The sequence below is a fragment of the Apus apus genome, chromosome 1 (genome assembly GCF_020740795.1).
Source record: "Apus apus isolate bApuApu2 chromosome 1, bApuApu2.pri.cur, whole genome shotgun sequence".
Taxonomy (NCBI): domain Eukaryota; kingdom Metazoa; phylum Chordata; class Aves; order Apodiformes; family Apodidae; genus Apus; species Apus apus.
The window spans coordinates 86,438,869-86,455,017 of record NC_067282.1 but is presented as its reverse complement, the minus strand read 5'-3'; the positions used below and the strand labels follow the sequence as shown (position 1 = coordinate 86,455,017).

The following is a 16,149-nucleotide window of genomic DNA, read 5'->3' as shown; positions in this document are numbered from 1 at the left end:
GAAAGAGTGAGAAAATAGTATTGCACTACATGTCACTGAAACCATTGTGTTGTATGGGATGGGTTCTGCTAAAGGGGTATTCACAAAACTCAGGGTTTTTCTTCTACATGTAATAGTGCTAAAAGGTTAATGTGTACAGGGGATTATAAAACAGGAGGTAAGAAGTGTAGTGATAGACTGTGTATTTTAGGGATTATTGCTGGTTTTGCACTACTCAGCCATATTTATAGAGGCTTAGATACCATCCTTGTTCTGACAGATTTCAGTGGTTGGAGGGCAGATTAGCATAAACAGAGAAACATACAATTTTGTCTTTCTTAGCAGATTATTTAGAAAATGTGTCATTGCATTTTGCTATTGATGATGTCAACACTTGGCTTGCTTTTCTAAAAATGTTCTTTGTTTCAGCTGCCTAACTCCAGGGCAGGCTGACTTTCTTACTCGGGCACCGTTATAGCAAACCCTTTTACCCAAGCAGATTTTTGCCCAAGCAGATAGGTCAAGTAGTTTAGAAAGTCTGGATGTTAGCAGCCATTAATTATAAACATGGATCCAATCCATGTGGTGCTTCATTAAGTCCTTTCTTGGCTGTGACAGCTATCAGAAATGCAATTTCTTAGGCTTGCCCTTGCTTTAGCATATACTACAAAAGGAAGCCTCAGTATAACCAGAATTCCGTATTATGCAATATAAGCAATTTAATTATAATGACATAAACGTATGTACATGTGTGTCTGTGAGTGTGTATATGTGTGTGTTTATATATATATATATATAAATATAGAGTCTGTTGGTGCCCTTACTGAAAAGTAATGAGTGAAAAAGTTGTGGTAAGATAGAGGTAAATTGTTAGGGGTGGTATGGATATGATCCCTCAAAGCAGTGACTCTATGCCACCTGACAAGCGTACAGGACTCTGTTGAGACATTTCAGAATTGCCCAAGGGAAGAAAGACACAAAAAAGATCTCTGGAACAGCTAATTAGAAACTTTCCAGCAACCAGAACAAAACCAATTAACTAACCATAGTCTCTGGGAAAAAAAAGCCACTCTATCCAGAGAATAAAGTCCACACTGCTAATATGAAATGGTTAGAGAGTGTAGCTATCATACAATAAGGACAGAAGTGCCAAGAGAGTCGTAAGACTCTTTGTATTGACTTTCTGCAATTCAAAGAGTGAATGCCAACTGGTGTCCTTGATGACTGAGTTTCTGGCACCCTGACTCCCAGCAAATTAACACCAATTTCTCCCTTATTTCTGAAATTATTTTGAGATTGTTTTCTCTCTCTCTCTTTTAGTTTATTTTTTTAAATTTTAATTTAAAATTTCAGAAATAGTTCTCTGCTGCAGTGTTGCAATTTAAAATAAGCACATACATATACGTATTTTGTCTGTTTTAAAAGAAGGTCACCCTTGTAAAGTGAGTATTAAAAAAAAGAAGAGGAATGTCAGAAGTTAGGCTTTCACTGTTACTTGAATTTATCCCTCTTATGCCTAAGTATGAAAGCATAGCTCTAATTATCTGGTCAGATACAAGATCTCTTCTTCCTGGAGCTATTCAACATTTCTTTTTCTCTTCTTTATTCACTGTGTGGTGCCAGGTCTTACTAAATTCATACCATTGAAACCTTGCATTGAACAAAAAAAGATTAGTTGGTCTCACACGCTTGCTTATCTGTCATGCTCTCAACCATAACATTTGGGTGCTTCACAAACATTACTGAATTTAACATCACAGTGAAAAAAAATGTGTCATTATCCCAACTTTACAAATAGAGAGGTGAGGTGCAGAGATATTTATTCCTGATGAGATTTATGGAATCAGGTATGCCACTGTTATCAAATGGCTAATTTTAAACCTAATGGCTGATTTTAAAGCATTTTCATTGCAACCACATGTTGTGTGCTCCAAGCACTTTTTGTCTGACCTTGAATATAGTTCAGCACTTATAGCATCACTGGGCATTAAACTGAGAGTCTTATTAGTGGCCAAATGTGAAAAGTTTCCTAACATTATAGAGGAGACCTGTGGCACATGCAGGGATGAAAATCAGTTCTTCAATATGGCAAAATAATTTTTTATTTGGAATGCTGACTGCCTTCTAGGAGGCTGACAAGCAGGGGGATAATTATTTACCTCTCTCTTTTAATTTGACATTGATTGCAAATGAATGTTCTTCACCGGAAGCTTCATGGATCAAGTCCTTTAGTCACTCTTTGTCTTGTTCCTGTAGAAGAGATAAATGTTTGTGATGTTTGAATTTCCAGAGATCACTGAAAGTCAGTAATACTGAGTTCAGTGCAATGTGTGAGGTATTCCGCCCAGATGGAGAGTTGCTATGGGTATTGATGTGGGAGCAGAGTATTACTTAGGATATTGTGGGGTAGAAATGTACATATTAAAGAGCATATTTCAAAATGTCTTTAGGGTGCAGATTAGCAGATTTGCCTGAAAGGAGCTTATATTTGCAGCATAAGCCGCATTATGAGTTTCTTGCCATCTTTTTAACAACTTAATAGCCTAACTGAATGATCTCACAGCCATTGAACCTGTCTCGTGTTTAGCTCTGGTATGTGCAGATTTGAACATGCAGGGAGAATGACTTTCCTGTTCTGCAGAAACGGAGAGCTGTCGTCAGCTTTGTAGGGACCTCCCACACTAGGTGTTCAGTGTAAAAGAGTGTGAGAAGGAGCATGCAGGACTTCTTACACTTGTAGGTCACCTTGAAGCATTAGGTCAGTGCTGAGCAGAATCTACTCAGTACTTGCTCTCTTTTGGCTTTTAAAGGATCATCTGCATTTTCTGCCATCCGTCTTTTTTGGGAGAAAGTGTATCTTTAGATCAGCAACTGCTGCAGCTCTTTTGAGTGGATGTACAATCTCAAGAGTAGATAAGAGCGTCTGTTACTGCATGACTAGAAATGTGCTCTGATCCCAGTATTTAACACAGAGAGTTCCTACAATCTCTGTAACAATGCAAAGTACTTTGTACAAGGAAGTGGCAACCATCTAAAAATAAAATAAAATAAAATAAAATAATGACATTCTTTCATCAAATCTTGGTGCATATTTCTGCAACTCTGCCTATGTGTGAACGTGCACCAAACCTATAGAGTTGTTTGATGCAGGCATTTAATGCTAAGCATATTTTTAGTGGCTTGCAGTTGACATGACACATAATTACCACATAACGAACATAGGAAATGATGAAGTCACAGGCTTTGTATTATATGTGACTGTGTGTACATATATGTATAGACGTCTACACATGTAGGTAGATAGATAGATAGATAGATAGATAGATAGATAGATAGATAGATAGATAGATAGATAGATAGATATACGTATATGTGAAATATACCTGTCCTATACCTCACAAATTTCTCTGGTTAATCCATGTAATTACCCAGGAGTAATTTTTCACTAACCAGAAAACTCCAAATAAAACAAAAAATCCACCTTTCTCAATAAGTGAAGCGCCCTCTGAGTAATTCCCCAACATTCTGACCATATCAAAGGCCCTGTTAATTCAGACTAGCTTTAATTGGGTGTGAGAGAGAGCTTTGTATCCTCTTCTTGATACTAACTGCAACTGGGTGTTTATAGAAAACTTTAGAAGTGCATAGTATTTTATTTCGTAAGTACCCTCCCAGACTGTGAATAATCTGAAAACTGGACAGATCATTCAGCCCTGTTGTAATCAAACTTCTAATTGAAAGTTCTGTGAAACTTGTGTGAGCCCCAAATCTAACCAGTTTATTGCACTCTAATACACAACATCCTTGCTGTGTTACTACATTCTCTTCCTGTATTCCTTGTATTGTTTGTTTAGTCTTTTAGGTTAGGAACTTAAAAGTCTAGGAGGAAAAGAAGTGTATGAATAATTTGTCTATTGCCTATTTTCAAGTAGATACAAAAGGATGATAGACTCAGAATTAGTGTACTGTAGGTATAATGTAGGCATCCAGTTCTTTTCATTGGGTTGGTGGGTGCATTTGAGTTTGTATCATGCCATACAAAGCAGTTTTGTAGCAGCACACCATTACAGTTCAGCCTAGTCAGTTCTGAATTTTCAGATGTTCTCCAGTAGGCAGCATTCAGCAGAGCTTAAAAGCACAGCAAAGGCAAAATAGAAAGCTCTAACAAAGTCATGCCATCTTTCAGCGCAGCTTGTAACAGAAATTAGGTAGGAATCAAACTCAGCTTTTGATTCTTAAACGTGATAGCCTTATATTACAATTTAGGTGAAGAATCTGTATTACAAAGTGAATGAAAGTGTTATTCTTGCTGAATTTTGTAGTAAGCATGAGGTTCATAAAGTCTTTACATCCTTAAAACATTTAATTAATGAAAGTCAAACATGGATAAAAACAATTTACTATGATTTACAGACTCCCTTCATCTGGAAACAGCTGCTTAATGTTCTTCTTAAAAACACAGCTTGATTCTTTCAGTATTAACAAGCTATTATTTTGAGTTATATCCCTCTTCCAATGCATAAATTCACTTAAAGTGAATGTAGAGAAGTTTATAAAATGCAAGCTTAATGTTGTTGTAACATATGTTGCAAGGTTTTTAGCACTGACAGTTTTGATGAAAGACATTTCTGTTTTGCTCTCATAAATAAACCTTTCCTCTTGCTTGCCCTGCTTTTTAATATCTTAAGAATCTGTGTCCCCTCTGAATGCCTCAATAAACTGTAACAAGGTTATAGGAAAAGCATAATAGACCCTGGTTTGTGTTTTCAGCCTTTAATTTATTCTTAAGATAAATCAACAAATGTGTGTCTAACTCCTGAATATCTTTGAGTTAACAAATAGTTAAGAACAGAAAATAATTTCTACTTGTTGAATCTTAGTTGTAACCAAGAGCTGTACCAAACAGCTAGTCCTGTTCTTTGTGCTGTGCTTTCTTCAGTGCTTTATTTCACGGCTACAGAGGCAGATGGATTTGGTTTGGTTGTATCCAGCAAATTGTTTTGACTATTTATTTCATATAAAATTCATGCAAACATCATAAAAGCTCGAATCATTAAGTGCCTTTTTTTTTTTTTTTTTGCACAAGAGAAAAAAATGCATGCAAACTCTCCAAGATAAAACACATTTTAAGTTTTTCCTTCAAATAAATATCCTATTTATAGCTATGATAGGTTAGAATCGTTAACTGTCTACACATGGTCCAGTCTTGAGTTGTGCTTGCGTAGCAACATATAAAATATAAACCAAAACCAACATTCCATCTCCATGTGATGGCCTGGGAGCATCACAACCCTAGGATGCTAAGAGGCTGCTTAGACTATGACCACAAGAAACAGCACATATCCTTGGAAGCTGTATTCTTTGCATCTGTCTTATGTTTATTTTATTTTCCTGAGCATCGCATGAAAAGATGAGCTGTGAGCCAAGTAATGGACTAACTGAAAACATGTAGCGTATCTTCAAAGGCTTGCCCTTTTCTGAAAAGAATTTGTTTTTCTTTTCTTCTCATTTTTCAGCACATCAGTAGCCAAGATGTGCTTAGTAAGTTTACATGAAGTAAGCATTATGCCAAAGTTCTCTTTGCATGATTTGTTGCTGGAGTGGAGCCATGTTTTACGATTTAAGGTGGTATTTGTCACTTTCTATAGAGCTGGAGAAAGTTAAATAGAAAGAAATGTTCTATAACATAATAGGAGAAAAGTGTCCTTTATAGACAATCAACAGTGACTTACAAGAAGGCAGTTTGATTTTTAAATTCAGCAGCTTAAATAACTGTTCATTTTCTTCTTCTTTTTTTTTTTTTTTTGTGAGGACGAAAGTTTTCTAGGCAACTAGTTTCTTTGCTTTTTATACTGTTTCATTGCTTTAATATGTTTATTGACACATTATTTCATGATATTTTTCTAGGTTGACCGCCAATCCCAGTTTATTCAGGGGTACCGAGTAATGTATCGCCAAACGTCTGGGCTGCCTTCTCCAGCTGTATGGCAGAATTTGGAGGTCAAAGTTCCAACTGAGCGCAGTGCTGTCCTCGTCAACTTGAAAAAGGGGGTCACTTATGAAATTAAAGTTCGACCTTATTTCAATGAATTCCAAGGAATGGACAGTGAATCAAAGTCTGCTCGTACCACAGAGGAAGGTTAGTAAAATGATCAGAAAAACAAAGCTACTATACCTAGCCCTGAAGGTGAAATCAAGAGTGACCATTTTGGTTATTGTGTGTATGCATATGTTCAGCCTTGTTTCTTCTACATGATTTCTGTTTGTTAGATATAGGGTTGGCATTAGAATTTGATATAATATTTTGTGCTCTAAGTATTCCATGAGAAAGCACTGAGCCAGTTCTATGTTCTTCTGTCTGATACCTCCTTCTAATCTACAGGTAGCTTTGGGTCTTCCAAGAAGTATGCATAGGAGCCATTCATTTATAATCAGTGTTGTCACAATTAAAGACTTCAGTCTGCACTTTGAAAAGAAAACTAATAAATGGAACCTTTGCAGATGAGTGTTTGATATTAAGCACATCTTTCTGAGTGAGTAATAACATAGATGAACAGTTTGGTTGGGAAAAGGGGACTAGCGAAGGACAGATATTTAAATAGTCTGAAAGAACTCCAGTCTTAAGGACGTGCCACTTCATTGTTTCTGCTAGCACACCATCCATGAAATGACACTATTTAGTCCTTTGGAGGATTTCCTTAATTATCTTTCAAGCCTCTATGAAACATGTAGGATGCAGACGTAATAAATGGTTTACACTACTGAATGCACAAGCATTTTTATCTATAGCGTGTTGCAGGGTATATAGTTTTACTAAAACATAGGCTCCCCAGGGCAGCTTTATTATTGGAAAGTAGAGAAGGGAGGTGAGATATGAGTATTTTTCATCTTTTTCTCTTAGCAATGTACAATGACCTGCCTAATGTAACCTTTGCCTGGAAAATCTCTCCTGTAAATGTAGAAGGATGATCATAACAGTCTTCTCTGATTCACTGATTTATTTCAAAGCAAGGGAGAGAAGAAATACTAGTGAAGTTTCAAAATGCTCATATGGTTTTGATGGGTTTTGAGTACACTCTTTCCTTTCCTATTGAAGATGCATTGTAATAATTTTCAGTAGACTCCTGAGGTTTAATTTGGTGCTGATTGCCATGTCCTTTTTATTCTATTCCTTTCTCTTTTATTTATTTTGATTATTGCCCAACAAGTAAGTAATTCTGCAGATAACTTGGTTGCCATTTGTACTTTACAGATGAGGAAATTCAGTGTCCTGCAACATGTAGAAAACTGTGCAGAAAGGCATGGTTCAAGTCTGATTTCAAACTTTGGACTTTGTTTCCCATTTCTTTTTTCAGACTATAAAGCCTAAATCCATTGGTAGAGAATACCTTTGCAGCACCCTGAGCAAAGCTAAAAAAAAGAAATTTTTAAAAAATTAGAAAGCTTTCTACAGATGGAATTGCTTTTCTAGAGTTAGAATCTAGGATTTTGTCCCCATACTAGCAGATTTTCTTCTCCAGTTTCAATTTTTTGTTGTTTATTTAGTTCATCTAATGGTCTCTTGCTAAAGGTAAATTAAGAGCTACAGTAAGAGAGAGATTTTGTACCTCCTCTCTGTTTCTGTAGAATACTTGATAAAAACATGTTTTCTTTTCTAAACCTTGTCGCAGAGCCTGTCAGTTAATTTCCTACTTTAAAGGCCACTTTGTTCATGTGGAATAACTTTCCACATCATGAAGATTTAAAAAACTTTTCTTACCTGCAGGTATGTATCATAGCCTAGGATTCACTTTCGAGATTAATATAGCCTTCTAGGAGTCTATTTTCAAATACGTCTCTCAAAAAAACATCAGCCTATAACACATAGTATTATCACCAGACAAATGTCAGCCCCTGTAAATAATTTTCTCTTGCTTGAGTGATAAAGTTAAGTACTTCCATGTGAAATTTAAGACATTCTTTAGATGCAGTTCTACATATATTTCCTTTAATTCCTCACATTTTCTTTGTAATTATATTGGTGCTCATGTATTTCAAAAATAACATCAACTAAATGTTTAATGAAAGTGGTTTGCTTCTCATCTGATGAAGAAAGATTGCAGTCTATTTAAAGGTATCCCACTTGCTGGGCTGCCTGTGATTCCATTTCGAAAATGAGCTTTTTTAGACTTGACTTTTAAAAAATGTCAGGTATACTATTTTTAGAAAATAATTTGGAAGAGTGATATGCACGTTACAAGTTTTTTGCAACATCAAAACGAATAGCCCTGGTAAAGGCAAAGTGCAACCAAAAGGTAGCAGCAGCTTTCTGCTGAATTGAATTTTACATGCAATGTTACTTCTGAGGGCTAGCTCCAAAAATCAATTTTGCTGCAGTTAGACTTTTCCTCTAGATCAGACATTTGTCACAGTTCAGTATCCATCCATCTCGTGCCTCTTTGGCCTTGTGAAGGTGACAAATGGAATTCTGTTTGGCTGCGTCTGGAAAAGATGAGCAGCGATTTGGGTTCTTTCATATCTGTAAGAAGAAGCTGAGCACTGGAATAATTGACCTGTCAAGAATCAGGCAAGGTGTTCTCCACAAGCCAGCAGCAAGGGAAATGAGAAAACAGTTTTAAAAATGTTATTTTTCAATGTGGTCTATTTAATAACTGCAGCAGTGTCAGACAAGTGGCTTAATTTATATCATGGTGCCAGCTTACAGAATGATACTATCAGAGAGAGGAAGCAGAACTGTTAAAGACATTTATGTGTATACCTATACAAAAAGGAAATAAGTAGATTATTTTCGAATTTTCACTATTTCTTTCATGCTTAGTCTAAAGATAGATGATTTTTTTTCTCCAGTTACATCCACTGTTTTAAATCTCTCTTGGAATAATTTTGTGGAGGAGTAATTTTTCTGCATGTTTGTCGCACGAAAATGACAGTCAGTAATGGAAGTCTTCTTAGTTTTTATCAGCTGCTGTCTGTCAATTCTTTCTTGCCTTAGTGCAGCTCTTAAAAAGATAAGTTCAGCTGTGTTCATCAGCTGCAATTATAATTTTAATTCAAACTTACCATATATCCTAAAAAAAAAAAAATCACACTGGTAGAATATCAAGTAGAATATTAATGCAGTTTAAATGCAAACACAAATTAATACCATATGTTTTTCTTTAAATGTTAAAGCATGGTATTAATTTTACATTTCTTTAGCATTTACTCTCTCCTCTCTCTCTCTCTGTGTTTCCAGGCATGTGTATATAAGAAATTATATTTCTGAATGCCCTTTGTGTTTAAGGAGGAAAGTAAATACGTGTCATCTGGCTGTTCTATTGTACTTAAAAACAAAAATTAGTTATATAGCATTGAGCTTTGCCATTTTTATGGTTATTATTTTCATATACAATTTTATTCTAATGAGTATCACACACATGCATTTATTCATGGGGTTTTTTTTGTTATTGAATAACTTCAAGCCTTTAAAAATGCTGCTTTTTTTTTTTTTTTTTTTTTTTTTTTACTGTGTGGCAAATTATTTCACTTGCCATAAAATTCACAATTCAACTATTAACTTCACCAATTTTATGCTTTGCACGATTGCAAGGAGTAGCCCAAGGGCACCTTGAGCTAAGAGTCAAATTGTCCACAATATAGCTCCATTTCTCCCCTCCAGTATACTGTTTCTTTGCATCATTCAAGGTCACAAAGATGCAACCTCGTATTATTTGCTTTGCAGCTGAACCAGCATCTGAAAATGTAGTTGTCAAAATGTGCAGCCTCACAGGAAAGCAATATTTGTGTCATTTTACCTCAAAAGTATTTTTTTTTCTGATATGATCTTATATGATCCCTTGTCCCCACCTCTGATGCCCTAGTTTAAAGTGTGATTCCTGCAACAGGCTACTCCAGCACTTCAGAGTTATCAGTATAAGAATTTGAGCTCAGCTTCTTCAGCCAGATCAAGTGCTGAGGATCATCTGAAGTTGAAACATAGCCTGTCTGAAAGAGACCATGGGGAGCAATAAGGAAATATGGATTGACTCAGGAAACTTGAATACTCCTGATATCTGTGGCTGTGTTTAATTGTGTTAAACCTGCCAGACTTTAAAACAAAGGTGCCAGTGGCTCTTTCCTTTTCCAAGAAAAGTAGTCCAAGGGTCAGGAATATTTGTTAAAGATAAGACTAGAGACCTGTTGCCATAGAACTTGGCAGTGAAGGAGTCCTCTCTGGATAGGAATACTCAAGAGCAGGGGACTGAAGTCAGCTATCTGTGACACATAATGCGAGATGCCCAGAACTAGAGGGCTGTCTAGATTTCAAATTGGAGCAGAGGCAAATATCAGTATTTTAGGTTCTGGTAAGTCTTCAACATAGGCTTCCATATTTCATATCAAATGTTCTAAGATCATATTAAAGGTGATGACAAATATGTGGAACAAAATTCCATAAGGAGTTACTAAATATGAAGACACTGCCTTGGAAGAGAAGGTGTCTAAGCAACTAACTTCTCTGAATTGGAAAATTGTCCTGTAGAGATATCACTAGGTGGTCACTCTATTAGTTCACACTTTCCTGGGCTCTTTCTCATAGCTGAAGACTGGATAGATGGAAAGGGATAAATGGACTAGAGGGATCCTAGGACCAGCTCAGTGCAGCAGTTATCAATAATTTTTTTTTTTGCCCAGGGACTATACCTTAATATAACACACTTGACTTTGGTGACTTAGCTTGCCACTGTGGTGGAGTTTTGACACTTGCCTAGAAGTAAAGGAGGGAAGATGGAAGGCCAAAAGAAGTTTCAACTGGCTGAAGAGGGCCATATGCCACAGGCCTCTGCCATGGTAGCTATGGCTATGGTGGGAGAGCCCCTCATGGAGATGCAGCAAATGTTCACAGAGGGGACTTATCCATAGAGTAGCTGCTGCACTGCTTCTCAAACAACGTGTCCTGTGCCAACGAAAGCATCCTGCTGCTGGGGTAGCTGCAAGAGGGGCTTTACCAGCATAATTCTGATCAGTAACAGCTATGATTTTTTTTTAATTTTTTTTTTTCACACTTCTAGCCAAGAAAGCAGTGCTGTCAAGCAATTGTCTTGTAGCTGTGGCCTTGATGTGCAGTGACCAGCCAAACAGCTTTGAATGGTTAAAATGAACAGAAGTCTGAAGAGAACACAATTAGCCTAGAGAAAAGAGAGCATAAGAATATATCTGACCTAACTTAGCACCTCCCCCCTTCACTGGCATGTGATGTAAAGCCCTGAAGTCTTCAACACTTTTCTACCTCACAGCTGCAAGGCTTTATGTTTAAACCTGTTAATGTCTTTGTAGAGAACTAATAGGAAACACAAAAAGATACTTAAACATTTGCTGCTCATACTATTATTAGATCATGTGGGGTAAAAAGAATCAAAACACTTCTCAGGCCAAGTGAAGCAGCCTCACATTATCACTTCATTGATATATTCATAGCTATCCATGCATATTATGGAATACAAATGCAAGCATGAGAAGAAATCCAATGCAAACTTAAGAAATGCTAAATATAAATAAATTACAAATGATTTGTATTGATTCTCCATTGCCACAAATTCCACATTGTCATTCAGCACTATGCTTCTCTTCAGAAAGGCATTTTTCAAAATTGTCACTGGCTAACACGATGTGCATACCTAGGCCTACAGGGAGTATGAACGTTATATATTTTCTGCTTGTTCTTACACCACTTCAGCAGAATTTCTGCTCTAGCAAATGGATTAATGTCTTGCTTCTGTTTGTTCCCTCTCCTTGGTGTAGCTCCAAGTGCCGCTCCTCAGTCTGTTACTGTCCTGACAGTTGGAAACCACAACAGCACAAGCATCAGCATCTCCTGGGATCCTCCCCCTCCAGATCACCAAAATGGAGTCATCCAGGAGTATAAGGTAGAAATTATGCATAATGGGAGAGTTGTGTGTTTAAGCAAACAGCCTTCTTGAATTACAGAACAATAGTACTGTTTATGGATTTAGGTTCTGACAGCATCAGCTTTTACAGCAGCCCATATAATTATATGGAGAAAGAGGACTGAATGCTTTTAAATTTTTATTAATTTATTTTTAATGCATTATTACTGTTATATTAAAAGCAAAAATACCATGAGCTAGATCCAGAAGATAGCTGTAAATACAGAATCCTTCTCTTTCTTCCTTTTCCTTGCTGTGGAAAGAGGTAATAGAAGACAGTTGTTTTTTATGTTAAGGGCTTCTGCATTCTCAAGACAGGTGGTGATGTCCCTGTCTTAGAGTGTCTACAATGTGGCATAAAAGCTGGCAGGAAGGATAACTCTTCTTTCCCCTGCAAAATGCTAATCCTACTGCTTCAAGATCAAAGTCAAGGACTGTGGCTCTGGGAAAATAATAAGACTTCTTCCAGGTACTGTTGCTGTTAGGATTCACAAAGTGCTATGTGGTTTGCTCTAAGGAACCGTTTGAATGTCACTGCTATATCCAGAGTTTGTTATATGAGAGCTCCCTACATTGGTTTTATTTTCTCCTCCTTTGTTGCTATGATGGCTCAAAGTATTCACTCTTTATGTATCACCTTAAATTTTGTTGTAGTCTCTAATTGCCCACTAAGCTTACTTTTGCACAAATTAATTTTTACAACATGGAAAAAAATGCAATGTGTTATTGGGGTGGAAGACTAGGGAGAAAATCTTCAGGCAAGGTTTAGCATTGTCACAGGCTTATGACTATGGAACACATTGTTTCTTAAATAACTTTGCTGTAGCCAACTTGTATAACCTAGAGTGAAGTTCCTAGTTGAAATAGAGCCAGGCGGCTTTCTTGACAGTTTCACAAAAGGTCAAAGTGGTGGATACAACTTATTCCACTCAAAAAGATGTCGTATTTTTCTCCTTTCTGTATCTTGAGGGAGCACAGTATCAAGAAAGGAGAAAGTACTTGACTTTTAAATCAAGCAATGGTTCAACTTCTTCCAGCTTATTCCCCGGTGAGAGGGATGCAGTAAATGCTCACAATATTTATATTTAGCATAGCACTTCTTCTGTTTTGCTTTTAATCAATATGAAGATTTATTAATCCCAGTATTTTATTGATCTCATTTTCATGTCAATTAATAATTATCTTTTGGCTTAATTAATCTCGATACTGACTCCAGTATAAGTCAATATTAACCATAAGGGCTTATAAACAAATAAGTAAAGTACACTCCTAAACCACAAAATATGTAGATATGAAACAAAGTAGACTGATGGTTGATAAAATCCATGTTCCAGGTGAGTGCTCAGATCTCCAGGCTGTTTATAAGAACAACTGGAGTCACTACTTATTACATCCCTTCTGCATTAGATCAGGTGGCTGCCTGGTTAGTGAGGTGGGTACAGTAAATACAGTGTGAAGAGTCCAATGAAATGACTGCTGAGGTTTCACAGTACGTTTTCTAACAAATTGAATGTAGATCTTTTGATTCCACCTCAAACAACAGAGTGCCTGTACATTAATTTATGAATTAAATGCCTTTAATTAGGGCATCTCATGGCTGCTATAGCCTCAGATCAGGACAGACAAGGAGTGAAAGAATGCTTGAAGTAATTTCTCACCCTACTGCATTCTGGCCTGCAAATACAATCTACATGATCTTAGGAGAACAAGGGTTCTTTTGCCCTTCAAATTGTCCTCAGTGTTTCACAGGAAAGAGATAAGTTGTGATAAAACACTTAGTAGGATCAACAGTGAGAACCTTACTATTGCTTAGACACATTGGTTTGTTGCTGACAGTGGTTCCACCATTAGTGTTTTTTTCTGCTGTTATAATGATCTAGTGTATATGTGATATCTTTATGCATTGATTTTCTTGAGTGGTAGTAAATGTTTTCTTTAACAACACAGAAGCAATATATGCAGATAACATTAACTGAATAAGAATCCCTAAAAGGTCTTGGTTTTGAATTTTCTTGGGAAAAACCTATCAAAAAACACAAGGGGAGAAATAGGACTCTGAAATCATAGACCATTCTCATCACAAAATGCCAGTTGAGATTATAGAGTGTTTCTTTTATTTAGACAGTAAATGAGTCAGTAAGTGATATCTGGATTCCTGAACTATGTAAGTAATCACAAAAGCACCTGAAAAAAATTAGTTTGTGCTTATTCCATTTCAGAAATTTCACATATCCCTGTTGTGCAGTGAAAGGAAGTTGAAAATAATTTTGGAAATTGTTTCTTCTTTAGTACTTTGAGAAATGTTTGAAGTAGTACTTGTATTATTTTGTGTCCTTTTGCTATTCATTGGGAATTTTTTTTATTATTATTATTTTTTTTTTTAGGAGACGTTTAATGGTAATCATATTACTGGGCAAGATTTCAATTAGTGTATAACAGCTCATTTTTTGAATTATTCTTGTCTGTGCTTCTAAGAAGTGAAACCACAGAAATTTGCACTTCATGTTGAGCCAGAGTCTAGAGAAGAATTTGCAAGCAGTCTTTGCAGCTGGCTTGGTCCTATGCTAATCTGGGGAAGCTTGATGATATATATCTTCCCAATTCCATCTACTCCTGGACAGTGACATTATTAAGAAGTCCAAATTAAGTGATTGTCATGCAATACCTTGATATGTCAAATCTATGTGCGTTTGATTACGAGTATGAAGAATTTCACATTTTTTAATATGTCCACTTTTGTCCCAGATCTGGTGTTTAGGTAATGAGACTCGATTTCATATCAACAAAACAGTAGATGCAGCCATTCGGTCTGTAGTAATAGGTGGCCTATATCCAGGTATTCAGTACCGCGTGGAAGTTGCTGCAAGCACCAGTGCAGGTGTGGGAGTAAAAAGTGAGCCACAGCCCATAATAATTGGTAAGTGTTTGTCTGTTTTGTTATTTTCTTTTGCCTGTTTCGACTTTCAGAAATGCTTTCATAAATCACTTCTGGGAGCATAAAAATCCATGGAGCAAAAGACAAGATTTGAACAGAGCTATTTAGTTAGCTTTTCATGTCCCACTGCCTGCTAACATTGTGTCTCCTTTTAAGGCAGAGTTCCCATAGCCAATGGAGGGAAAGATGTTATAAAGACATAGAAAACATGGATAATCTAGTGAAGCTGATGTAATGTTTTTTTAATTAATTTACCACTTCTGCAGGTTGACAGACTTATGGAACTAATAGCTCAAGCTCCCTTTTCCTCCTGTTGAGATGACTGTAATATTGTCTTAATCTTACTGTTGGTACCTAAGGCACTATTTAAAGTTGGTGTTCTGAACATTTGAAGTTACTGGAATATGGAACAGTAAGAAGTATATCATTTCTTTAGATAAAAATTGTGCCACTGTTAGTGAAATCCCGTGCCCATACTGCAAGAAACACATTGAAAAAAATTATGGAAGACTCTAAGAGAATCAAGAAGAAAAAATGTATTATCATTATTGATATACTAAAAAAATCACTTGGAAAACTAGAAATAAAATTGGAGATAGCAGCAATGTTGGTTAATGGTATAGCTATTATTTCTCTTCATCATTTGGTCTGTTCACTCTTACGTTCTATCATTGGCATAATAATATGAGGAACAGCTGCAAACTTTCACAGTAATAGGTACAATTGAATCTGATGTGTCTAATTAATTTTTGGTCCGACAAATTAGTTTTGTTCTTCGTTACTCTCCAATGGGAGGAAGACATTATATTTCATTATGTTTTTGTCTTCAGGAACAATGGACCGTTACAGGTCACACACTTCCCTTGTCTATGTTCTAATTAGTTGAACTGACAGCATTGTTACAGAAACACCTGCAGTATGTGAAATAGTACACTGGTACCTTGGGTGACTTATTTATTACTTCTTCTTTAATGTTATATAAAGAAATACAAAAATAATGCTGTTTGTTTCTCCAAACCCTCAAATTATATTAATTTTATCAAACGTCAGTGGATAGCCTAAGTATGTATTCCTTTATTTTTCAGTCACCACATTCAAAAAGCATATGTTATTTTGACACTTTAATGAATTATTGTCTTTGTAGTTGCAATAGCTAGGCACTGAATGGTAAGAGCAACCCACCAGACTGCCAACTTTAGAAGGTAATTAGGAGACAGATTGCACCTTCCCCTAGAAGAGAGCGAGAGCGTTAAGTCCACTGCCAGCTTCCCTTAGGTTCACTGCAATTTGCTCTCACACCCTCCATTCTCA

At 36.3% G+C, this 16,149-nt stretch overlaps 1 protein-coding gene across 12 annotated transcripts in view; it reads left to right on the top strand.

The window, feature by feature from the left end:
* Positions 1 to 16,149, top strand: part of ROBO2 (roundabout guidance receptor 2) — a 470,138-nt gene that overhangs the window by 387,920 nt on the left and 66,069 nt on the right. For all 12 annotated transcript variants that reach the window (XM_051629335.1, XM_051629326.1, XM_051629284.1 and 9 more), the window contains exons 14-16: positions 5,887 to 6,118; positions 11,758 to 11,882; positions 14,649 to 14,820. In XM_051629335.1, the coding sequence (XP_051485295.1) occupies positions 5,887 to 6,118; positions 11,758 to 11,882; positions 14,649 to 14,820 (529 nt within the window). The remainder of the gene's footprint in view (positions 1 to 5,886; positions 6,119 to 11,757; positions 11,883 to 14,648; positions 14,821 to 16,149) is intronic.